This window comes from Microplitis demolitor, chromosome 8 (genome assembly GCF_026212275.2).
Source record: "Microplitis demolitor isolate Queensland-Clemson2020A chromosome 8, iyMicDemo2.1a, whole genome shotgun sequence".
Lineage (NCBI taxonomy): Eukaryota > Metazoa > Arthropoda > Insecta > Hymenoptera > Braconidae > Microplitis > Microplitis demolitor.
In genome coordinates, this window is record NC_068552.1 from 13806719 (window position 1) to 13832679 (window position 25961).

Below are 25961 nucleotides of genomic sequence, written 5' to 3' on the forward strand. Positions count from 1 at the left end.
ACTCTTGAATTAATTTTAGTATCGGATTAAGAACTTCTTATTGGGTCATTAAGATCATTAAAGATGTCCATAACTGAAACTCAATCTATAATACTTCAGATAGTTCGAGTGGGCATGACGTATAATTTTATATGATTTAATAGCTCTGATATTTACGTCTCTTCGGACTGTGTATGCTTTTCATACTACTACTTTTCGATCAATGTCAGTTGTCAATCTCTCTATTTTTGTCAACACTTTTTTTGTAAGTTTGTAGTCAACGAGCAAATTATTCTCTATTACAATTTTAAATAAATAATAACATTACTTGAGTTTTTAGTCTATTTCAAAAGAGTCGACACTAAGGGAGCGTCATTGTCATGAAACTTAATGATATATTTATTTATTGGTGCTAGATGTAAACTAATTGGTTAAATTAAATCGACTAATTATTAATTTATGGTACATTATTTAATCGATAACTTTTTTATTTCAAACACTAAACTTTATTAATACACGATACTATTTTATTAGAAAATAATTAAAGATCTGCGACAAAGACATGACGTGATGGTATCTTATGCGCGTGTCTATTTTTTTTTGTGTCCTACAGAAAGGATGCGCAGGTTTAAATAATTGCGCGCGCTTGTTTTGATCCTCTTGCTATAAAATTTGTTTGCATTTCCTTTTTTATTTAAATATTTAAACAATTAACTTAATTTTAGATTTATAAAAATTTAATTTTAGCTGTCAAATTTATTAATATCATGATACATTGCATTGTGGACGGAGCATAAAGCATGATTGATTTAAAAAAAATTTTTTTCATAAAACAATTTTGATCTTGACCAAATACAAATAAAATTTTTGTATTTTTTACAAAACAAATAATAATATTAAATATATAGCATAATTATTACTATTATATGTATATATATTTATGTATTATATATTTATCTCATATTTAAATTTGATATAATTGATTGTAACATCCTCGTAATATTAATAAATTAAAATTAATACTTAATATTATAATAGTAATTTAATTATTAGTTAAAATGCACCAGTTTAGTCACAGGTTTCGTTTACTTATAAACTATTATTGTGCGTTAAATAATAAACATATTGCTGATTAATTATTAAAAATAGTATTACATAAATATCAATAATGTAAATAAAATTCGTTGTATCACGAATAAAGTGCTAAAATTATCTTGCTAATAAAACTAATAATAAAAAATAATTGAATCAAGTGCGGATCGGAATGATAATAAAAAAAAAACCTTGACAGTTATTATATTAGTCAGGGTAGAGAGCTATTTATAAAAAAAATTATAAATTATCCAAGTCCATGGTCTTCAAAAAATCCTTGGGGTGTTTCCTCCTAAAACATAAATACCAAAATGATTAATGTTATAAATATAATTAATAATAAAATAATGTTTATTATATTAAATGTAAAATTTACGGTCAATATGAATAGGGATCAATTAATTTGATGCTGCATACATTTTAATTTTGTTAATGATACATTTTACGAAACTATATATGATTTATAAACATATAGACGTACCTACTCGGTAAATAATATCTTCTCGAAGCAACTTCAAATGGCGAACTGAACCCTTTTCATATGACTAAACAATTATTTGTGCAATTAAAATAAATATTAATAACAAATAAATATAACGATCATACATGGAACAAAAATAATAATTTATAAAGTGCATTAACAAATTTTTTTTTCTTCTTTGTAAGCTTTCGGTGATCTATAAGCTAAAGATTGTATAAATTTTTAAAATACTCATTTTTTTGTTGCAGGTATCGAAATTTTAAATCTATTATGTTATTAAATAATAGAATACATTAATGTAAATAAATTCCTAATCATAATTTATCTTTTTAATTTTGTTTGATACACATACAATTTTTATTGCCACCAAATTTTCTACCCTACACTACAAATAAACAATAATAATAATTATAATTAATTATTAATTAAATATTTTTTGAACATAAATAACAAATAAAACTATTATCTACATTTTTTTTGCTAATGGTAAAATATATTACTTTTGGTTTAATATATTAAATTATATGTATATTATTATTTTTTTTTATAGAAGCACATGGAAAATTTAGTATAAAAATATTTGGAATCTCGTGATAAATTGGATCGCGAGTAGTATATCGCGTCAGTAATTCCAAAAAGACTTAGATTATTATACGCCCTTTTGGATTTAGTCACTAAGTTTAAAACCAAATGTGCGTAGAATTTTTTTTAACTGCTAATCATATTGTAAACTTATTTTAAAGCTGAAAATTTTTTTTTCAATTTTTACAGATACAGAAAAAAAAAGATTTCTTGTCACAAATAATGTATACTCGTCTCAAGAAAATTTTTACTTGCCCCAAAAAATTTTTTTGCATTATTTATTGAAAACAAAAATTTTTTGAAGTAATAAAAAAATTCTTGGGCTAAGAAATTTTTTGTCTTCAAGTCGTAGTGCAAAATATTTCTTGTGCCAAGATGTCCTTTTTTTCGTCTATGAAAAAAAATCTACAAAACGACTAGCAATGAAAAAAAAATTATACGCCCCTTTAGCTTTAGAGAGTTTCTTAACGTATAAAAAATATAAGTGTTTTTGGAATTAGTAACCGATATAATATTGGCAAGTATTTTAATGGATGTTTATTGTATTATTAAAATTTTCATTTAAAACTATGCACAAGGCGAGATGGGCGGTGGCATCGTCGGTAGGCGTAAGATTGGCTGAGAAGTTGATGATCTCGATGGTGTTCGATGAGGAGGAAGACACTACATCGGAGCTTTTACAAAAGCCCTATTTCCCGTAGAGCACCTTCGACAGCTTCATCCTTCCACAAACAAAATAAATACTAACTAGTTTTTTCTACGTGCTCGTTCCTTTTTTCTTTAACTCTATAATTTTTTATAAAAATCAGTTGTTAAACACAATTAATCCACACATTTAACGCGACAATGTTGAAGCCTTCATACAGATGCAATTCACTTTTCATAACTTAAGTATCCATAAAGCTTATTAATATTTAAATAAAAATAATAATAACAATAACTTAATTTAAATTTCTATCTATTAAACAAAATCAACTTTTTTAAGTGGACACATTTTATAACATTTAATTTTTTTTTTTATCATTTAAATTATATTACATTGTGTAGTTTTTATGATTTTAAATGTTTTGTAACGAAAAAAAAAATTATTTATTGAACACTGTAAAACATACATTTACATGATTAACATTTTTGTTAAATAGAGCAGCATTATTTAGTCATTTTTTGTATTTATATTTGTGTTTAAATTGTAGTCAATTTAAATTTGTACATTTATATGACAAATTTTACCTTTTGTATATCAACTATTTTAAAACAAAAAGTATCTATATATATAAATTTATTATATGTAAAAATTATCTTTATGAGATTCATAAATTTCATTAAAAATAAAATATTTTTTGTTGTTTTAAAAAAACCCGACTAGAAGGATTTAAATAATCCATCATTTGTCTCTTGGCAAATTAAAAATTTATCAGTAAATCAAACATACACTAATAAATAATCTCTTGTAAGATTAATTAAAAAACTTATTTACATTGATTTTTTATTTGAATATACGGGAATTTATATTCTTTTAAAAACATACTTGTAATTCAAACATAATTTAAAAAATATAGATGATAATCTAAGTACAAGTAATTAATTAATACAATTTGGTTGTAAATCATTTTTAAATGATCTAGAATTTAAAAAATTTTCATCTTGGCATTTGATCAAAGGTTTAATTAGTCAAGATAAAAACTATCTTTCTCTTTGTTAGACACATTATGTATTTATATTTCTCAGTAGAAATATTTTTTTATCTTTAAAAAAAAATTAAATTTTAAATTCATAAAGTGTAATCTCGTATGACTAAGAAAAATTTCTACAGTGAATAATTTTTTTACCTTTTAAAAATTCAATGTAATTTATTATGCGTTAAAAATATATTTATTCACAAGAGATTGTTTATCTACGTTAAACTATTAATTCATAATTAAGTAATTATAAATATAATTATATTCTATAAATACGTAAAAAAAAAAAACAATGTATGGCGCTGGGGCAATAAAACCATTGTACTGCGTAATAACAAGCTCATAAAAATATTTCAATTTAAACTATTTCAATCTCGAGATATTTTTTCATCAATATAAATACGTACTATTAAATAAAAAAATTGTTTGTTTAATATAAATATCTATATAAAACAAAATTATGTATATATATATATTAAATCCTCTATATAAAACTATATACTTATAATGAATTTTCTATAAACTTATTTAATGATTAAATTTTTTTTGTTTAAAGAAAAAAATGCTGCTCTATTGGATACACTTTCAGTAATAATAATAATAATAAGATAATTTTAACGAAAAATACAAGCCTGCTTACATTGACACAACAATAAACACATAAGCTCACTTTCATTATTTTCTTTAGCATTTCTCATTCATTTAATATTTAAATATATATTTGTAGTAATCATATTTTTAATAATGATAATAATAATAATTAAAGTAAAGAGTTGTATTTTGGCAAGCTTCTACGTTGAGATTCTACATAAAACATTGATCACAGCAGTGCATGCACACACATAATTCATGCATTCGACAAGAGACGACATAAATGACAAATTTAAATAAAAAGATACACAGCAACAATACAAATATGTTCAAGTGTTGATTAAATTAATAGTCATATAGGATAGAGGTACCATTTTTGACCAGTTTTGAACACTTGAAAAATTTTAATAATATAATTTGTGAAAGGCGCGATGACATAATTAATTTTTAAAATGTGTACAAAGTTATTGTTATCACACTGTTACAATAGAAATTTTATTTTATATATTTTTGTTAATTAAAATAAAGTATTAAGTGCCCAGAAAAGGAGCAGTGGCCACAAATGGTACTTCTACTCTATAGTTATTAATATTAGATGGTTGCATTTTTTTAGTATGTATACTAAATCGACATTCTCAGTAGAAAATCTAATGCTTTATTTTGGGAAAATGACTTTTTGAAATTTTCTGTTTGCAAATGTGATATAAAATGTCTGAGCTTTTATTAAAACGTACGCGTTTTTTTTAAAATTTGTTGTAAAAATGTGAAGGCATTGATCCTTCGACAACTAAAGAAAAAATATTTTTTTTGTTTATCGCATTAATTAAATATATTTTTTTTAAACAAAAATATTTAAATATGAATTTTTTCTAGATTAAAAAAATTGTGACTGTTTTTTGTTTCTTTGAAATTTAAAAAAACGAAAGATTTTCTACTGAGGAACGGCAAGATACTTCTTTGTATATTTATATTTATAACTAATATATATGACCTCTTTAAATTAAAATAAAATAATAATTGACTGTGATTTAATAAAATAAAATTATTATGCTCGAAAATAATACTAAATTAAAAATAAATGTGTTAATTTATAACACATTAAATTGTACTGTTTTATAAAATTAAATAAAATGAAAGACTAAGTTACAAAAGTTAAATTGTTGAACCTATCAGCCTATTATGCTTTTTCGCTAATGGAGTAATTGTTATATAAGTATTAATTACTAGTATTGTCAATATTATTATAATTATTAGTGTAATATCAGTCAACAAAGTTATTTATTCCTGTTGACTGGTATTGAGATTACGAAATTCGTAATGCAGTTCTATTATTGTGTTGTAAAATAAATCTCATGTTAGACAGAATTACAATTCTAAAGGTACATTGCCATAACTAACCTCCTGCAGTAAATCCTGCGCTGCGATAGCCTTTAATACATTTTTTTTACTGGTCTCCTGTATTTCGCCCCCGACAAGCAGCTCATCTAGGATGAAGTAGGCTTTTTCAAAATTGAAAATAATATCTAACTCACATACCTATAACATTATATTTATATATTCTTATTAGTAATAGTAATTAATATTTTTAAAATTATTTTAAATATTTGAAATTATGATCCTGAAGTTATCAGACAATTAACAATTTTCGGATTTTTTTTATCAACAAACTAATTAAAAAAATAAAAATATGCACATGTAGAAAATTTAAAAAATTACCAGTGAAATTTTTGAAAATATTTTTTTTTTTAAATTTATCGTTTTTAAAAAATTTCAAAAAATTATTAGACGTCGGCTAACTCCAGTATCATTTATATTATGACTTATGATCCTGAAGTTAGTAGACAATTTAACATTTTTGGATTTTTTTTTAACACATCAATTACAAAAAAAAAAAAAAAGAACTAAAATTATGCTCATGTAGAAAATTTAACAATTGACAAGTGCAAGTTTTTTAAATATTTTTTTTTTATAATTTATAATTTTTTAAAAATTCCAAAAATTATTAAACGTCAGCTAACTTCAGTATCATTTAGATTTTTACTTACACTTCCAAAATATTTATCCAATAATTCAACATATCGATGTATAATTTCTAATGTTAATAATTCATTGTCGTTTTGTTCAATAGCACAACAAAAGTATAAACTGGCGTATCTGTAATTAAAATAGCATATTAATAAATCAATAAATTAAAAATAATAATAAATAAATACCTTTTATAAACAACTTTGACGTCTTTCCACTCAAGAAAACTAGACATTTTAGGTTTTCTTGCAAGAATTGTCGTGATCAATTCTCGTGTTATTTTTTTCTTAAGTTTATCTGGATGTGCTACATACCATTTTTGTAATCGTAATTTACCTTGACGGCTGAATAATAACATAAATTGCATCTAAAAGTATAAAAAATACACATATTATTATATTTAAAATAAATATAGATTAATTAATTATTTTATAATTCATTAATTACTAAATTAATTACTTACCATGCTGACTAAAAATTATTATTTAACACTAAAATGAACACTAATAACAGCAAAGAAAACCTACAATGCCAGGTTGCATTCTCAAAAAACGACTGATGTTTTCTCAAACGTCACAAGGCTGACTCATTATAAATTATAAAGCGATAATTTAAAAATACGGTTGCAATAAAATTTTATGGACAGAAATTACTAGGATTGGTCAGTCATGAACTGATGGATTGATGTAATTGGTTGTTAATAAATAATGTCATAAATATTTAAAGGTACTTTTCCACGATGGAAAATGAATGACGTTTACGAGACTGTGTGGAGAGATCCTTTAAAAGGTGTGGGTGGTTCTAAAAAGCCCGGGAAGTAGTGACATCTACTGATGAAATTTAAAATAGACCTGTTGGTAAGCGAATAGTAAATGGTGACATCACACTCTATCATCAGCAGCCATATTGTCTTGATACTGTTGTGATTATAAGAACAACTCTTGAACCCGTCTTGTGTTATATTTTTTTTTTATCCCTGCGTCTTTACTGTTATAACCTACCACATATCATTTTATATTTTTTTTTTGTTTTTGTATAAATCTACCTCACTTATATACTGTCTCTGTTTAATTAAAAATTTATATACATATATATCTATATATAACGTTTATCATTTTGTCATACTAATTTGCTCCAATTGTGAGGTTATATTTTTTTTTTTTATCAATAATATTATTTCAAATTCAAAGACGTAGTTATGAATAAAATTACCGGTGATTCAATGACAAGTTTCTATTTAAATGAGTGAATAAATTTATATTTTATTTATTAATCTGAATGTTACGGGTTTATTTAATTATACGTTAAAAATGGCTGAGAATTTGGGAAAACGTCCTTCCAAGGGAATTTTAAAGACGTCAACTAGTTTTGAGAATCAGGACGCGCCAAGGTATTTTCAATTCACTTCTTTCTTTTTTTATTAATTCAAGTTTTATAGAACGATTAAGTTGAAATATTATGATAGTAAAGTAAGTCAATATTTGACAATTTTTAAAACTTTGAAATAATAAATTAAAATGTTTATAAAAATGAGTGTGAATGTAGTAGGCATTAGAAAAATTTTAAATTCTTTTAAATAGAGTAAATAATTAATAAAATTAAATTAAAAAAAAAATGCACATTTAAAAAATTTAAACATTAATGAGTGCATTTCCTATAAATATTATTTTTTAAATTATTTACTCTATTTATTTGTAGTTTTAAATTTGTCTGATGTTTGCTACATTCACTCATTTTTAAAATAAAAATAAAAAAAGTACATTTTTTGAAAATTCAAAATTCAGTATATGCATTTTTAAAAATTTTATTGTTTTAATTATTTAATTTTTTTGTATGTAATTAAAAAAATTGTCGTATGTCTGCTACATTTACATTGATGTAATATTGCATATTTTTTTTATAGACCTAATAAAGAAACAAAATGGGACGAAATGAATATTATTGCGACGTTACATCCTCCTGAAAAAGATTATGGACATATGAAAATAGAAGAACCAAAAACTCCATACAATTATGAGGGATATAGCAACAAGCACGATGCTGATGAGTTGGATTCTTCAGCAGTCAGTGAAAAGTATTAAATAATTTAAAAAAAAATTCATATGTTAATATAATTTACTAGATTATAATTATTATATATTTTATAATTTAGATTGGCAAGAAGTATCAAGCCGAAAATATTTGAAGAATCAAGTAGCGATGACGAGGAAGAAACGCCTGAAGAGCGAGGTAAGTAATATGAGGTTGAGATAAAATATATTAAATTGAATATATATTTATATCTGATTTATTTATATGTTTTTGAATTTAGAAAAGCGAAAAGCTTTTGAGGCAAAGCGAAGAGGTCATTACAGAGAGTGGGAGGCTGTTAAGATTGCAAGAAATTTGATACAAGAAGATGAAGAAGACGACGATGATGATGATGATGATGATGGTGATGACGATGGAGGTGGTGACGCTAATAATGAGGATAAGGATAATGGATCGGAGGTTGAGTTTAACGAGAGTACTGGACCCAAGTGCGTGGCATTATCTGGTGATAGTGAAAATAAGTCAGAGCCGAACTCGCCCGAGTAAATAAGCTTGTGCTCTTTTTATTACTACCTTGAGTTATATCTGCTAATATAATAAAAGTTATATTTTACATAGTCGGTTTCCGTAAAGCGATTAACTCCAATCTTATCTGATTAAATGATCATCAGTACGACTATGACAAATGATAATAATAATAATAATAACGCGGTTTAACTATTTAAATGTGTAGGATGCTTTGTAAAAAGACTTATTGTTAGAATCGTATGTAACTCTTGTATGTAAACGCGACAAATTATTATTGAGGCATATTTTAGTTATTAGAGTCTAATTGGTGATAATTTATAAGAAACTTTAAAATGTAAAAACGATAAATGAGAACATATTGCGTATGTTTGATATGTTAAGCTTCCACTAATTAATTGATGAATTCTTCCGAATTAAAAAAAAAGTTAAAATCGATAACTTGATACTCGTTTATAATTAATGAGGCAAATTGTATATTTATACAACGAACTCAGACTGATACATTGCTGATACAGTTTGAGACACTTAATTACTATTAGTAAGATGCTAATTTTCTTCTTTTTTTTTTTATATATATTATTAATTTGTTGATAATTTGTCCTGAGTACTGAGTTTTATTCCTGACTTTTGATAAGAGAATTTGAGACGTAGGATTGATTTAAAATAAAAATATGTAAATCGCAATAAACATGTGAAAAATAAGATTGATTATGAAAGTGTATATTTTATACGTAAAAAAATAATTAGAGATATAACATATATGTTATATAATCGTGGTAATTTTATTGACTTGAATGAAAACAAAAAATATTATTTTGGTCGGAACTATCGATTTAATTTCTATCTCTTATAATTCTCATTATCACTATGTAATAACATCATATATATACATATATGTGTTTACACAAAAAAATATATAGGTGTTGATTCTTTAACGCTGGATTTTGCGCATAAAATATACGTTTTTATGAATCAATAGTTAAAAAGGAGGTCATAAAAAAAAATTTAATTTTTCTAGAAATTTATAGTCATTATTTTTTACGATTTAACTCCAATTAGTGTTAACATTATATATATATATATATCAATATATTTATATTTGTATTTATTTATAAAACTGACTCATTGCTGACGCGCCGTGTAATTTTGTGATACTTATTATTATTATTATTTTTTTCTTTTTCTTCTTTTTTTTTTTTTGATAAAAAGATATATGATATTTACAAAGTTACGTCGAAAAAAAAACTATAAAAAAAATTATTTATAAATTTTTATTTTTTTCTTAGACTAGATTAAATCCCTCGAGATTTTTATTAGAGTTTAACTAATTGTACAATTGTGGCAAATGTTGTAGAGATTAATTAAATTATATTTTCAGAGATGTAATAAAATATTTTTCTGCGATATATTAATTAATCATAATCATTATAAATTATTATACTCATATCATAATTATTTTATTAGTTGGCTTAATGATAGTATACTTTACAGATCTTATGAAAAAACTTTATTGAATGTAAAATAAAAAAGCTAATTTAGGAATTGGTAGTTTAAAATAAAAACAAATAAATAAAATAAATACGAAAATCAGCAGCTCAGCTGCCAATGTATCGAGATCATATTTAGCTTTACGTGACTTCGATAATAATTATTAAATCATACGATAAACTCGGCTTTCTCTTTTTTATCACGAAATATTTTAATTATTGAAATGATCGAATTATAATTCCCGCATTAACTTGGATGTTTAATTACAATTGTTGATATTTGATTGATGAATTAGCGGATCGATAGTTGAAATAAAGTAATATTTACATTTATTTTTTTCTAGAAATAGATGTATGATATTTATTATATAAGCATTTAAATAATGACAAAGTAGTATAAAATAAATAATAAAAAATGAAAATGAAATAAATTATATGTATTGAATATTCTGCAGGATTCGTTGCGTAGCTCGAAGAAAAAAAAGTTTTAAGTCTGGATGTTGTTCATCATGTAAAGCATCAGCGTGTTATCGGAAGAAGTTAAATAAATGATATTTGCAATACATATAAATATTTTCTGAAGTACGTGAAATTTAAAAATCAATATTAGTTATAAAAAAAAAAAAATCAATAGTGTAATATCGCCGTCCTTGTGTTATATATATTTCACGAATAACATATTAAAAATGAAATTATAAACGTCAGATTTTCAAGATTAATGGCCTGTGCTATGCAAGTAATATATATATATATATATATATATATATATATATATATTATCCACTGTATGCCATTGAATATTGAAAAATTAAAATAAAATAAAATAATAGAGTGTTGACGAAAGAGATACGTGTGTTGCACTTGAATATAATAAATTTATTTACTAGATAGTGTGTGTGTCCATCCATATAAAAATTAAATGGGGCTTGAGTAATGTCCTGGGACTGTCGAGATATATATGTATTCAACCAATGGGTTGCCAAATCAATAGAATACTGTTCAATATAAAACATATTATATTTAAAAATACATACGTATACATATGTATGTATAAATATATATCTTTCGAATAAAAATAAAGCCGTTGGGTAAATAGAAATTTATTTTCTAGTTTTATTTTATTCATAAGTTAAGCTTAAGATTTTATAATTAATCATCGCACGAACTCCGGCAGAAACTTAGCAAAAAAAAAAAAAAAAGAATGTGTGGTAACACGAACTTTTATGGATTGCAAGCTGTATTGAATTAGACATGAGTTTATATTTCACACGTTTTTTTTTAAATTATCGAGTTTTTATTTATTGAAGTTGTGTTTTAAATTTAATCGTTATGTTGCTATCAGACATTGCCACTGTTATCTGAAAAAAACGAGACTATTGTTTTTATTTCTTTACGATCCACAAGTGTCTAAACAATAGATTACACACTTGTTTTACTAACGCGTAAGTTTATTAGCTAACGATAATAATGTTTTTAAATTAAGACGTGACTGTATTATATATCAAATGATACTTTTACAAATTATTTATAAAGTGTAGTTTTATGTTGTAATTTTAAGTGTCATAAATATTTGTACATTAATTAAACGTATGTGCTACTGCACAGAAGGCTTTGGTGATGCGTAGACAATTCAAAATCATAATGGTCGTTTACTTTACTACTGACCTGTCTATGATAATATCGCTTAGATAATACCCCAGTCGTTAATGGCTCACTTGACTTGTCTTACCGGTCGTATCAATATATGATACTCTTCAGTTACTTCGTAAGACAGTCGGAAGTGACACGACTTGCAATCAGAGTCCAATTGATACCGTTATCTTACTCAATATATTGTCTACCGATGTGACTATTATTTAAAATTAATTCGATAAAAAAATAAAATTTTTGTTTGTTTGTTATTAAATTTATATAATTTAATGTATATAATTTTTTTTTTAAACGTCATAAAGTGTAAGTGTATTTAATGATTAATGAATGTATACACAAGCGTGTGAATTTCAATAGACGAGATTAAACGATATTGAAAGGTAAATATTAACGAGTCTATGCATTTGTAAAATCGAATTTACTATCATATATATATATATATATATATATATATATATATATATATATATATATATATATATATATATATCGTACGATCAATTAATTTTGCTTGTGACCTATAATTTACTTATCAATTTTCATTGTTATTTAATTATTATATAATTGATAACGAGTTACACTGAATAATTAAATGTGATATTTTATTACACAACCAAATTATTAATGGATTTAATTTAAAAAAAAAAAATTTCATTGAAATAATTAATTTAATTTTCGAAAGTATAGTGTTTGAATATATATAATTATTATTGTCTGTTGGCTTATCTCATTAATAATGATAACAAGTAAATTTTGGTGACTGAATTAGAGCATATAAAGATAAATTAATTTACAACTGTTTAAAATAATCATAAAATGAAATGTAATTATCAAAAATATTGATATCTAGGTATAAAAATAAAAATGAATATTCGGGAATTACCAGATGGATTGAAAAAATTTGCCAAAGAAGAACTTGGCGAAGATGATAATCATTTAATTGAAGATGTAAATTATATTGTAGAATGGCTGAAGAAACAGCCTCACCTGCATGTACGTACAGATCCGCAGTGGATAGTAGGGTTTTTACGAGGTTGTAAACACAGTTTAGAACAAACTAAAAAAAAATTAGATGCTTATTATACTATTAGAACACATTTGCCTGAGCTTTTTCTCGAACGCGATCCGAAGCAGTTGAAGATACAAAAGATACTTGAAATGGGGTGCGTGTCTATTATATAATGATACTTAATGATAGATGAGGTTTTTTAGTTTTTTCTAATGATATGTTATTATGAAACTTAAATTTTATTTTTCAAGAACATATTTACCACTGCCAAGGACTGATAAACCAGACGGGCCACGTGTTATATTGGTACGCGGTGCAATATATGATCCTAAAAAATGTACTTTTCAAGAAGTACTTAAAATTTTCTTCATGATTATGGATATTCTGTTACTTGAAGATGATTGGTTTGTTGAAAATTTAATTTAATAGTAAGATTAATTCACTGTAATTTACGTCATGTTTAAAATTAAACAGAAAAAATCGTAATATTAATGGTCTCTGTAGTAATAAATAAAGAGCTTAGGTGGTTGAAAAAAAAAAAAAAGAAAAATAGTAATATATGCAATGTCCTTGGAACGTCAAGGCTTAACGTTGCAGGGCAAGATACTGTTCTAGATCTCAGCGGAAGTCGCCTCGAGCACGCGAGCCAGTTCACGCCTGCTGTGATAAAGAAAGCCGTCACCTGTTTTCAAGTACGCGTACTTCGATAAGAAATTACTGTTAAACAATAATAGTTTAAATAGTGCTAGTTAAATTAACTAGCTCAAATAGTATTTTAACACACGGAAAAAACAGTTTTGTAAAGGTACAAAAAAGTCGGAAATTCACAGAAATTTCTCCGGAAATTTACTTATAATATTTATAGAACAAAACATGTTATGTTTACATTGCGAACTCTGTAAACCTAAGTTTGTAATTTTTACATTTCAAGGCTGTAATAATTTCAAAGTGAAGTTGCGGAATTTACAGAAATATTAATGTAAATGATGCAGAGCGACTTGTGATAACATTTGAGCAGAGAATAATTAATGCAGGGACAATTTTTTTGTATTAAAAAAATTTCAATTTTTTGAATGCTTAGTAACTTTTAAATATATTTATTTAAAGTAATTTTGGGAAATTCCAATGAATTGATTACAATTTAATTTAAAACTAAAAGACAAAAATAATGAAATAAAAACCACAAGATAAAATTTTTTTTCAAAAATTTTGATACGTATCTAGTTTTTATAAAAAATTTTTTGGAGAACTAAAAGTTGAAAAAAGAAAAAAATAGATTTTCTAGAAAGAAATTCAAAATATTCCAATTTTTTTTTTTTTTTTTTTTTTTTGTTCTTTTAACGAACTTTTAAAATTATAAAACTACTTTGCAACAATAACATCATACTTATGTAGATTTTACACGAACTATCAGTAAATATTACGTAAAGTAATAATGTATAATTTACACGGAAAAAAACAGATCTCAAAATTTAGTTATAATTGACACGCAGAAAATAACCGGAAACCACTAATGAATCTGATAATTATGTCTTGTGGCACAAGTCAAAAATAGTAATTTCATATTTCATAAGTAAAAGATACAAATACTTAGTAATTTTTATTTTATGACAGAATATTTTACTTATACTGTAAAAAATCGGGAGTGAATTCGGAGTGATTACGGGTTTTATTTAAGACACTCGAAGTTTTGAAGTTTAAAAAAAATCATTCCGCATAAGGAGTAAATAAGGAGTTTGATTTTTCAGCAGAGTGATTTCGGATTGATCTGGATTTTATTTCAATCCGCATTCACTCCGATTAGGAGTTTTAATATCAAAATAAACTCCCTTTCGGAGTGAATTTCACTCGAAGTGAATTAAATAAATAAACACTCATCCGCACCGAATTCACTCCGGATTTAATTTGCTTTCACTCCGCAAATTTTTGACAGTGTATGGAATAGTAATTTTTTACTTTTGTCAAAAGTAAAAGCTATGGGATCCTATTGGTGGTTTCGGGTTACTTTCCATATAGTAATTTTTGCTCGGTACACAGAAAAATATGTAAATCTAATTTTTTGACCCGGGTAATTCTTACATAATTTTATCCGCCAGTGTTACATTCTTTTATTAGTAAAAATATCATATTTTATCGGAAAAAGTTACAGATAGATCGTCAGTAAATTGGATAGATTTTTTTCTGTAATTTTTACAAAACTGTTTTTTTTCGCATATGTTAATTGTTTAGTCATTTACAATTTACTTTAATATATTTGTTTTTTATTTAGGACGCTTATCCAATTAAGACTAAAAGTTTACACTTTATAAATGCCCCGCCTACATTTGATGCGATATTCGCGATTTTCAAAAGATTTATGAGCGATAAATTAAGAAAGAGAGTAAGTATTTATTTGAATACAATTATAATTAAACGAGTTATTTTATTTAAAAAACTAAATTTTTAGATAATGGTTCACAGTGAAATGGAGAAAGTTTTTGATTATATACCAAAACGTGTTTTCCCTTCTGATTACGGTGGAGATGCTCCTTCTATTGCTCAATTAACCAGTGAGTCATTTATTTTTTAATTATATTATCATAGTTTAAATTAATTTATAAAGAAAAGTTTTTGTTTTAAGAACAATAATTTTTTATTTTTTAAATTAAAATATACAAAAATTGTTTGTTATTTATAAAGATAATTTTTTATTTATGAATTTATAATTATTTAATTATAATGATGAATTTTTCAGAAGAATGGAAAAAGAAAGTAATTGCGAAACAAGAGTGGTTTGTCGAAGACTCTCAATACCGAGTGACAGAGTCAAAGAGGCCTGGAAAGCCAATTACAGGATTAGATCTCTTTGGAGTCGAAGGTAGTTTCAAACAACTTGAGTTCGATTGAAATTTAACAAAAGAACATTTTGTACAGCACTTAAATTTAAAATGATATTAAACAACAATTTTTAATAATAAATAAAAATTTGAAAATAATTTATATTTATTTTATAATTTCTACTCCAGTTAGGTGAAATAAAAAAAATTGCAATAAATACTCTAGTTCACATAGAAACGGTTTCCTTCCCATCTTTGTAAATAGTTTGATTGTGTCGCGTCGAAGTTTAAGAAGAAGACAAACAAGGAGAAGAAGAAGAAACAGTCAACGGGTGTCGCGCATCTTCGGTAAGATATTATTAAGTACGTGCTGCGAATTGCCGATCATATAATAATATTATCGTTCGGTATACGACAGGATCTGAGGACGAGGAGTGGACGGGCATCAAAATGAGGTATCTTTGACAAGAGCGAGAGAGAAAATGAACGAGTGTTCTCTATATAGTATACAAAGACCGCAGATTGAGATTATTATACATACAATCATGTGCACACATGACCGTATGCGTGTGTTAAATTTTGTCTCAGTGATGAGATGAGTTGAGAGCAGAGATACGGTGAGGATGTTATCAAAGAGAAGATGATACAGATTACTAAGTAACTAAAGGTATATAACGTTGGGTTTTCACGTCACGAGTAGTTGCGTGTGTACTCAGGTTGTCAAAACTACAATATTACGCATTCATAACGTATAGTTAAAATACGTGCGCACTCACTTAATTTTATCCCATCACGTAGTATATGTATGCATGCGAGAGTAAAATAGAAATAAAAAAAATAAGATAAAAGTATGTAAGTTTTAAGTTTGCACGCGCTTTCGCTGGTGGTTGGATAAGAAGAAAACCGTTTGACTACGGATTTTTCACCGTTTCTCATTTCATACATTTTCAGTTATGCAGTACAGTGTCAGTTATGCACAACAGGTGTCAGTGTACGTATCAAATAAAAAGAGATATAACCACCACTACCAGCACGATCACTACCCCACCCAACCACCCCCGCATTCTCATCCTCTAGCTTATCCCATATTCAAAGAGGTCGAAACGATCGTGCGTTTATATCGGCTATTGAAACGTACTCGCTCCATTAACTTTATTTTATGACTCATCGATGCGGTGGAGGAACGACGAGCTGCCGAGTTTCTATTCGAGGAATGAAAAAAAAATTAAACTGTTGAACATCGTATCAGTATAAATGCTCGTGATCCTGTCTACCTCTATATAAAACTATTTAACTTACTATTTATACCTGTCTACCTGTATATACTATACATATAAATATATATGTGTATGTTTGAATCTATTGTATGCATTGTATATGTTGTATCATAGACTGGAAAACAATTAGTTTAGTCTCGTAAACGGTTACTGCTGCTAATACAGGCTATTTGTTTGTGTTCAATTGTGTTCGTTCCACTTGGTCTGTTACTACTTACAGAATTAAGTCACGCGCCTACAGTTAATTTATATTTTTTTTATTTTTCTACTTGCAGTAGTAAAAGTACGAGACGGTTTGACGCCGATGTATTCACTGATTTATTTCCTCAATATGTAATTATATTTTTATTTTATAATTTTATGGAATTAAAAAAAATTTTTTAAACAATATGTAATTTGAATAGTATGATATATATTGACTCAAACTTAAACACGATTTCAGGGGTTGACTTGGGGACTTTTTATTTTGTTTTAAGAATTTTGTTTGGGTTAATTATGAAACGTGAGTAGTATTTATATATGTGTATATATATATTGTATGAAGATTGGCGGTAAATTGTGGTGGAAGTACAAGAGTGGGCGTGGTGGAGTGGGTTCACGTGATCGTGGCATGCCACCCCTTTATACTACAACGTGGACTTGGTCGGGTATCGGATTGGTTGGGTAAGTCGAGCTTGCAGCGCGCATTGGCGTCTTGCAAGCTTGCAGGGCGAAGTCGTCTTCACGCCTGCCCCCCTACTGACTTGTGGCCTTCATTTATTTAAAGTGCAAGGCAGTATCTTGAGCACGCGTACCGAATAGAAACTCAAAGCCTTCAGTCATAGTGTAGAAAACTGAGGGAGTAAGAGTGAGAAAATATAATGATACTGCGGAGAGGATAACAGGAAGAAAGAGAGAAAGAAAGAAAGGATCAAGAAAGATGAATATCACAAGACTATTTTATGAGGGAGAAATCTCTGAAAAATCATTTATATAGATTGTTTAATGGCCATATACCATTTTAATGAGATAATGAGTCTTTGAGATGATAAGGAAAAAAATTTATACTAACAACGCTTAATTGAATAATAATGGGTCTAAAAAAAACTATTTGTACCATTGATTAATAATGGCCTTGGTACTTTGGTATAAATGTTGCTTGGGATTACAGACTGATTTGTTTGTCAAACGTAAGATAAATATACACTCACTTAGTACTTTGGTTACGATGACCTCTCTTCCATGGGTTTTTTTTCATGTTTTTACACTTAAATACCTCTAGTCACCGCTGCGCATATACATTTTGTATAATTATTTCACTGATATCTGAAAATGAAGAAAAAATTTTTTTTTCTAATAATCAATGAAGCAGAAATTTGTTTTTGACAATTATTAATGAGTATATATGATTAAAAAAATAATTAACTTTACTAAGATTAATTTATAAAAGATATTGGATCATTTATTTAATAATATTATTAAGTGTATGATAGCATGTGTTGATATATTCGAGGAAAGAGAAGAGGAAGTATCTAATTTAGAAGGAAAATAAGTCTGAGATAATTGCCTTAACTTGTATATATATCTATATATCTGTCTTTTTTTTCAGTCTCTCACTCTGTCTTGTTTGATAGAATGAATGATTGGAAATCTTTAGCGATCTACCGAGGAATGTTAATGTTATTGTGCATGGCTTACTGGAATTATACTAATTGCATAACTATTCATCTTGTCTGGCGGATAAAATCACCATGAAGCGGCCTGTGAACTTGTTATGCATCACCCAGAATGTAGAAACACATATATTAATCATCATAAATAATTTTAATTTTTATCTCAGTTGTTTGTCTAAAGAATGTTGCAATCTGTGGAATTATCGCTGCCGTGTGAAGAATTTAATATCTTTGGTTGACCCTCAAGTTTTATAATATAAATAAACAATATGAAAAAAAAAAAAAAAAAACAATAATATAAAGTCCATAATTTATTATGGCAATTAGTGGATAATAAAATTGTTAATGGAATAATTTATCAATAATTTATATTTATTATGCAATAAAGTTGATAATGAAATTAATTTTCTTAAGTAATAACGCAAGTTTAAACTCAATTTGTATATTAAGTTATTAAAATTTTCTAATTACGTTAAATTTTAATTACATTGTTGGCACTGTGACATGAAGAAGCAAAGGTATCCGGATATATAAATCTTACGTTTGTATTTACTATCGACGACATGTTGGAATGTTTCTCTGACATAATGACTCGATCGTATACGATTCATTAACAATTACGCTTTGTGAAACTCGACAAAATAAACAACAACTCGATCGAATCATTTTAATATTACAATAATTATATAATTATATTTTATATCTTGATACTCATGTCAGTAGACATCAAATTATTTTTATTTTTTTAATTCTACATTTCAAGTTTTATTTGAAAAATAATTCATTTTAATAATATTTATACTCTTTTATTTGTTTACTATATTGTAAAAAAACGGGGTAAGTCCAAGCAGTGTGTTCGTTAAAATTTTTGGTATTAATTTTCAACACCGAAAATGGTGTTCAAATATTTTTCAGTGTTAAAATATTTTGATTTGTGAATATTTTTACTCATTCGATTACTATAGTTAAAAAGTGTTTTTATTAATTAATTAAATTATTAGTGATTAAAATGGTAGGCGTCAGATTGCGTAGTTTTTAAATAAATTACTTATAATATAAATAATTATTTAAATAAGGACATAGCAAAATTTAATTTTCCTCCCAATAATATTCATTTACTTTCTATATTTTTTATATATAATAAATTTTTTTTTCTAATTGCTGTGGAATTTTTTTTTACACCGATTTAGCACCAGTTTTTTAACACCGCCAAATTACACCGCCTACACTGGTGTCATTTCATATTGACACTGCGCGGTGTTAAATTAAGTCCATTTTTAACAACACTCTTTTTATAATGTATAGTTTTGAAAAAAAAAAAAAAAAAAAAAAAAAAAAATTGTTCTCGATAAGAATTTGCTGTATTTTTTTTTTTTTTAAATTAAATTATTATTGTCAACGAATTATAAGAAGCAATTGTGCGAATGACTATTTAAAATAGCTTCGTAACGACATCGTTTAACGATGAGTGAATAAAAATTAAAAAAAAAAAGTCTTAGGGAATTCGGAAGTAGATGGAGGAAATCGGAGGACATGGATTAAGACGCGGAACGATGACGCGAGTTTGTATATTGTATGTATGTGTATGTGTATTTAAATTGAGAATAAATGTTGAAGTAAAAAAGTAAAAGAACTCTGTGCGTGGCATTGTAATTGGCTGTGTCCATGAATTGCTGGTTGTCAGTTTAAGACAAGACAAGACAATACAAGACGACTTTACTTTACTGCTTATTGCTCGGTTTAGTTTATTTTATTTTTTAGCTGGTGGTCAGTAGTGTAGGCATGCAGACCATGTGAATAAAAAAAAAAAAAGAGGGAGTGCATAAGAGGAAGTTGTGGTGTGTATTATACGGGTCTCTGTATTGGGCCCCACCATACTCGTCTATCACTCAATTGCCTTTAAATGTACAAGTTCTATCGTCAGTTACTTCAGTTTGGAACACCACGTGTCGCTTATCGTGGTAAAAAAAAAAAAAAAAAAAAAAAATTATAATAATAATAATAATGAATAGTGGACTTTGCATATATTGTTTACATTGAACTTGAATTTTATTACTTCAAAGCGACAATTCTAATACTTAAGTCATTGAATATATTTTTTTAAAGTTGCAAGTTACTGGTCGTTACTAATTAAAAAAAAAGTTAATTAATAAAAATGATAGTTTAATTATATTATTTATTTAATTGAGTTTATTAAAAATGCGTTTAAAAAATTTTTTTTTACATTTTGGACGTGGGGTTGACATTGAAAATTCTGTGGAAAAAGATAATAATAAAGAAATTGAAAGCCAACAACAGTTTACACCTGAACGAGGAAGTCAGTGGTTACAATTTATCGCAGCAATTAGCGGTAAGATATGTAACTAATAAATTATGTATATGTTAAAAAAATAAATTTATATCGATTATCATTATTACAAATAAGCAGTAGCGTATAATTTTCAAGTGCACTTCCAACAGAATAACCATGACAAAAGTTGACTTTGTTAATTATTTTTATCTATATTTGATATAAAAAATACTGAAAACCACCTGACTCTGGGCTCTTCGAGCTCAAAAATCTATTAGGCCGGTAAAACATACCTTTACTGAAAAAATATAATTTTTGTCCGACGATATTTTTGAAACGAATCAATTGATTTGAACGTTCTTGGTGGCAATGAAAAGAGCTCACCAAGACTTAGAACTGATTACATTTTGAGGTAAATCGGGCAAATGGTTTATGAGTTATATGCAAAAAAACCAAAAACAAAAAAAATTTTTAATTTTTATTCTTCGTATAACTTATATACTACATGACCGATATATTCCAAAATCTAATCAATTTTAAATTTTGGCGAGCTCTTTTGATTGCCACCAAAGTACGTTCAAATCGGTTAATTCGTTCCAAAGATATCGTCGACATCTGATGAAAATTCGATTTTCGAAAATCGGACTAAAATCAATAACTTCTCTCTTTTTGAAAATTTGCAATTTTTTTAGCGTGAAGTTAAAAAAAAATAAATAACAATAAGTTTACTTTTTTATTGTGTGAATTATACGTAGTATAAAGAATTATTTATTTAGTTTACACGTAACCCGCAACCGTAACGATCGTATAATTACAAGCGACTCAAGTATACGAGATAAATCATTAGATGATTTAAATTCATGATTATAGGTTCATATGTTAGAAAAATATTTAAATAATAAGAATATTCAAGTATATAATAATGTATATTGTAAACTACTAGCTCATTTCGAGCGATATATATATATATATATTTAGATTGTAATTACTATAATTGTTTGAGGAAAATATTCTGATAATTCTAATGGCAGTTTTAAAAACCAAAAAAAAAAAATAGTAAATAAAAAAAAAATTTCTAACAAAGAAACAGGAGCGTTTTTCGTTTTGTTTACTTTAATACAAATTAGTTGGTTTTTTTTTTTATTGCATAATTCAAAAATTAGTTTAAGCGAGAGGTAAAGCCAAGAGACATTTGTTCATGGAAAATGTTACGTGAGCATCAAGCGTATATATATATATATATATATATATATATATTTTTTTTTTTTTGTTGTTGATAATAATATGAGTAAATTGATTGAGAGTGTCAACATGGTAAATTAAATTAGATGAAATACCTAATTACTGAATGGTTTTATTTTTCGAGAGAATATTATTACTGCTATGCATGTTCGTAATTAATAAATTGAATAATTACTTAATAATTTTTAATTAATAAAATGTAAAACTTTTTTTACGTCTCTTTAGACGAACAAAACGAAAAAATTAACAAAGTCAATAGATGATGGTAAAAAAAAAATATATATATATTTATATAAATTTATCAACTATTGTACGATTTAATAATTTATGATAATTATCACATTTCAATAACAATTATATTGTTTGACATTTTAGCTAGCCTAGCAGTTATAGCTTGTGGAGGTCACCTCGGATGGACTTCTCCAGCTTTGCCTCATCTGACGGATCCAAGTATCGAAAGCCCGATAACCAAGAGTCAAGGTGCGTGGGTGGTTACCTTGTATACAATTGGTGCAATAATCGGTTCACTAATAAGTCCTGTGTGCATTGATCGACTTGGACGAAAATATTCACTATTAATACTAGCAGCTCCACAGCTTGTTGGTTGGTGTCTCATTATCTTTGCTACAAACGTTGAAATGTTATACGCAGCACGGTTAATTGCTGGTATTGGACACGGCGGTGTTTATAATGTCACAGTAATTTATCTTGCTGAAATAGCGGATAAAAATATACGCGGTGCATTGGGTACACTTTTAAAAATGTCAACGAACATTGGTACACTATTTGTCACAACACTTGGTGCTTATTTTCCATACTGGAAATTAAATCTTATTTCATTATCAATACCATTTTTATTTATTGTTGTGTTTATATTTATGCCAGAAACACCGTACTTTTATTTAATTAAAAATCGAGTACCTGAAGCTGAAAAAAGTTTGATGGTACTTAGAAGATTAAAAAATGTTGAAAGTGTGAGGGAGGATATTGAAGTGATGAGAAGTGCCGTTGAGGAAGGCAAGAGGTCAAAGAAAAATTTATTGGTGGAATTAGTGAGAACTCGTGGTAATAGACGGGCATTGTTGATACTATTAGGACTTAAGGCGACTCAACAATTCTCAGGACATATAGTTGTAGTGGCCTATACTCAAGAGATTTTTGCTCAAAGTGGTTCAGCTCTACCAGCAGCACAGGCCGTTGTTATTCTCGGTGTCTTCCAACTTGTGGCCGGAATCCTTGCCGCAGCTCTTGTTGATCGTCTTGGTAGAAGAATCCTGATGCTTGTCTCTGGTCTGTCATCATCAATTGCCCTGATTGCCGTTGGTATCTTCTTTTATCTTAAATACAGTGTACACATGGACGTTTCATCGATTACTTGGTTACCGATTGCTGCTCTGATTGCGTACGACGTGATGGAAGTATTTGGAATTGGTACACTCCCGTACGTACTTATGGGTGAATTATTTCCTACAAATGTTAAAGGGACTGCTGTAGCAAGTGGAATCTTAGTCGGTGCTGTCTTTGCTACACTAGTTGGTCTTAGTTTTCAAGCAATGAACAGTGCACTTGGAATCCATTGGACATTCTGGATATTTGCCATCTGTTGTACTCTAGGCACTCTCTTTGTCTATTTTATTACGCCTGAGACGAAAGGAAAGTCATTGGAAGAGATCCAGCGGGAGTTAAATCCACAAAAAATTTTTACGACCAAACATTAAAGATAAAATACATATTTAATGTGAGGACATTTTTGTAAAATTAACTGTGATAATTTTTCAGAGTAATTTCTGAATACTACTTTTTTTATTGTTATTATTATTGATGTTATTGTAAGACTTCTATTGTTGATATTGATTCTGATGGTAGTTTATAATTTTTAAAATATTTTAAATAACATTTTCCTTTAAAGGAAAATTAATTATTTTACGTAACTTGTAAGCTAAATATTTTTAATAATATATTTATTTAAATATGCAAGAGAGTTGGAGGCAAGAAGGTTAATTTTAAAAAATTTTTAAAGCCACTTTAATGCTACTGAATAAAAAATGTTTATAATTCTTATTTAATTGACTTCCATTTGCAGATTATTAAAAGAACTTTAATTTTTTCAATGCAAAGTTAAAAATAAAATTTGAACTGGTTTTCAAAAATTACACAGTAAAAAATTTTTTGTATTCGTGTAAAGAAAAAAGACTGTTAAAAATTTTAAGTTAAGTATTTAACATTTTTGTGTTAATTTAACATAGTGTTAATTTATTGTTTGATCAGTTTATTTTGAACTCAAAAAATGTTAATTGAAATAAAAGTAACATTTACTCAGTGTTACTGTCAAAACAGTGTTAACACTTTTAAAATGTAACTGTAACATAGAGTGCGGGTTAATTCTTTATAGTAACACAAAGAGTGTGATGAATAACACAAATAAAAATGTCAAAACAACACTTTAAGTGTGTTGCAGATAACATTCGAATGTGTAACAGTTTAGAACCGGCAACAGAGAATATTAACATTTTCTTGTGTTATTTTTAACATTTATTTGTTATTTTTTTTTACACAAATGAATAATGTTAAAGTAAAATGTTGTTCTAAGTCACAGTTTTGTGTTAATTTTTACAAAATTTCTTTGCTGCATATTTACAAGCAACGAAATTTGGGAAGTTGCTTTATAATAAAATTAAAAATAATAATTTGAATGGGCGGTCATTCTCTAATTTAATCAGATTATAAGATAAAGTATATTATGTAAAAAAAATAATAATAATAATAATAATAATTAGCAATTTGTTGTTTATTTCAATCTGTTAATTTGCCAGGAACAAATGAGCTAAGAAGGTTTTTATTCACAGTTGGGCATTCACACGTGCGATAATAACATTTTGGCACTATACAATATTTCTATCACGTAATGTATCGAGAGAAAAGAAAAAATTGGAATGGAAGAAAAAAATAAAGGCGCAAAAAAAAAAGTAAAAGTGTAGTAGGCCTCCCGGAGGAGCATCCTGAGACAATAGAATCAGCGATGCTGGAAGCATCGGCCTGGAAAACTTCATCACGAGGGTCTATATTGTCAAGTTTCGTCTCTTTATGTTACTAAACAAAGATAAAGTATGTAATAATTGTATTTATTGTGCTGTCCCTTGCAATAGATTGACTGGTATAATTAATTTACTTAAATAAACAACAAATGCCGAAATTGTTAATGTAATTTAAGTTATTTAATAAGTTAATTTTGTATTTTATTGTATGAATTCTAAATCTATTAAATTTGCGTAACAAGATAAAATGATTTTTTTACGTTTTTAATAGTAATTTAAAATTTTCAAGTATAACAGTAAAAAACTATTGCACTTTTCTGAACGTTTATTCAAGGAATGGCTCGAAAGTCTTTGGACTACTTCAAATGTACAACTGGAGTATCCAATTAAATCAGTTCTGTCTGCACTCTCGGCTTGGAGCCAAGTGTCTAGAGGGCAATCATCAAGGAACAGCTGCAAAAACGAGAGTGTGATGACGTTAAAACGATATTTCCCCGTTTTAGCGGGATGTTACG

The 25961-nt window shown here is 26.7% G+C and overlaps 4 protein-coding genes across 6 annotated transcripts; 3 read left to right on the forward strand and 1 right to left on the reverse strand.

Annotated features, from left to right (window-relative positions):
- Positions 1-968: 968 nt before the first annotated feature.
- Positions 969-7155, reverse strand: LOC103573247 (AP-1 complex subunit sigma-2). 3 transcript variants are annotated; one of them, XM_008552243.3, is made up of 5 exons: positions 6893-7153; positions 6618-6796; positions 6450-6558; positions 5803-5940; positions 969-1363 (listed from the first exon to the last, which is right to left on the reverse strand). In XM_008552243.3, exons 1-5 carry the CDS (start codon positions 6893-6895, stop codon positions 1319-1321), a joined length of 474 nt encoding a protein of 157 aa, XP_008550465.1. In that variant the 5' UTR covers positions 6896-7153; the 3' UTR covers positions 969-1318. The 3 variants fall into 3 exon arrangements, with proteins under 3 accessions (XP_008550465.1, XP_008550466.1, XP_008550469.1); XM_008552244.3 differs by lacking the exon at positions 969-1363 and adding an exon at positions 1946-2856 and having other exon boundaries at positions 6893-7155; XM_008552247.3 differs by lacking the exon at positions 969-1363 and adding an exon at positions 2900-2920 and having other exon boundaries at positions 6893-7152.
- Positions 7156-7314: 159 nt separating this feature from the next.
- LOC103573245 (protein phosphatase inhibitor 2) lies at positions 7315-10139 on the forward strand. The gene is made up of 4 exons (XM_008552242.3): positions 7315-7819; positions 8333-8503; positions 8582-8658; positions 8741-10139. Exons 1-4 carry the CDS (start codon positions 7740-7742, stop codon positions 9004-9006), a joined length of 594 nt encoding a protein of 197 aa, XP_008550464.1. The 5' UTR covers positions 7315-7739; the 3' UTR covers positions 9007-10139.
- Positions 10140-11722: 1583 nt separating this feature from the next.
- On the forward strand, positions 11723-16113 carry LOC103573243 (retinol-binding protein pinta). The gene is made up of 7 exons (XM_008552241.3): positions 11723-12505; positions 12976-13288; positions 13386-13538; positions 13718-13826; positions 15404-15514; positions 15581-15683; positions 15869-16113. The coding sequence occupies exons 2-7, from the start codon at positions 12990-12992 to the stop codon at positions 16018-16020; spliced, it is 927 nt and encodes a 308-aa protein (XP_008550463.1). The 5' UTR covers positions 11723-12505; positions 12976-12989; the 3' UTR covers positions 16021-16113.
- Positions 16114-21096: 4983 nt separating this feature from the next.
- Positions 21097-24202, forward strand: LOC103573336 (facilitated trehalose transporter Tret1; the record flags this gene model as incomplete). Its single annotated transcript, XM_008552371.2, has 2 exons — positions 21097-21229; positions 22787-24202. Coding segments are annotated over 2 exons (1476 nt in total), but the record flags the coding sequence as incomplete, so codon positions are not given.
- Between the last annotated feature and the right edge of the window lie 1759 nt (positions 24203-25961).

Bases quoted from the DNA above. Each gene is read 5' to 3' on its own strand.
- LOC103573247 (XM_008552243.3), bottom strand. The intron at 6,559-6,617 runs GTATTTATTTAT...TTTTAATTACAG, and splicing joins GTCAAAGTTGTTTATAAAAG to ATACGCCAGTTTATACTTTT. The intron at 1,364-5,802 runs GTTAGTTATGGC...TTTATGTTTTAG, and splicing joins CGCAGGATTTACTGCAGGAG to GAGGAAACACCCCAAGGATT.
- LOC103573245 (XM_008552242.3), top strand. From the start codon at position 7,740: ATGGCTGAGAATTTGGGAAAACGTCCTTCCAAGGGAATTTTAAAGACG. The intron at 7,820-8,332 runs GTATTTTCAATT...TTTTTTTTATAG, and splicing joins GAGAATCAGGACGCGCCAAG to ACCTAATAAAGAAACAAAAT. The intron at 8,659-8,740 runs GTAAGTAATATG...TTTTGAATTTAG, and splicing joins AGAAACGCCTGAAGAGCGAG to AAAAGCGAAAAGCTTTTGAG.
- LOC103573243 (XM_008552241.3), top strand. From the start codon at position 12,990: ATGAATATTCGGGAATTACCAGATGGATTGAAAAAATTTGCCAAAGAA. The intron at 13,289-13,385 runs GTGCGTGTCTAT...TTATTTTTCAAG, and splicing joins CAAAAGATACTTGAAATGGG to AACATATTTACCACTGCCAA. The intron at 13,827-15,403 runs GTACGCGTACTT...TTTTTTATTTAG, and splicing joins AAGCCGTCACCTGTTTTCAA to GACGCTTATCCAATTAAGAC.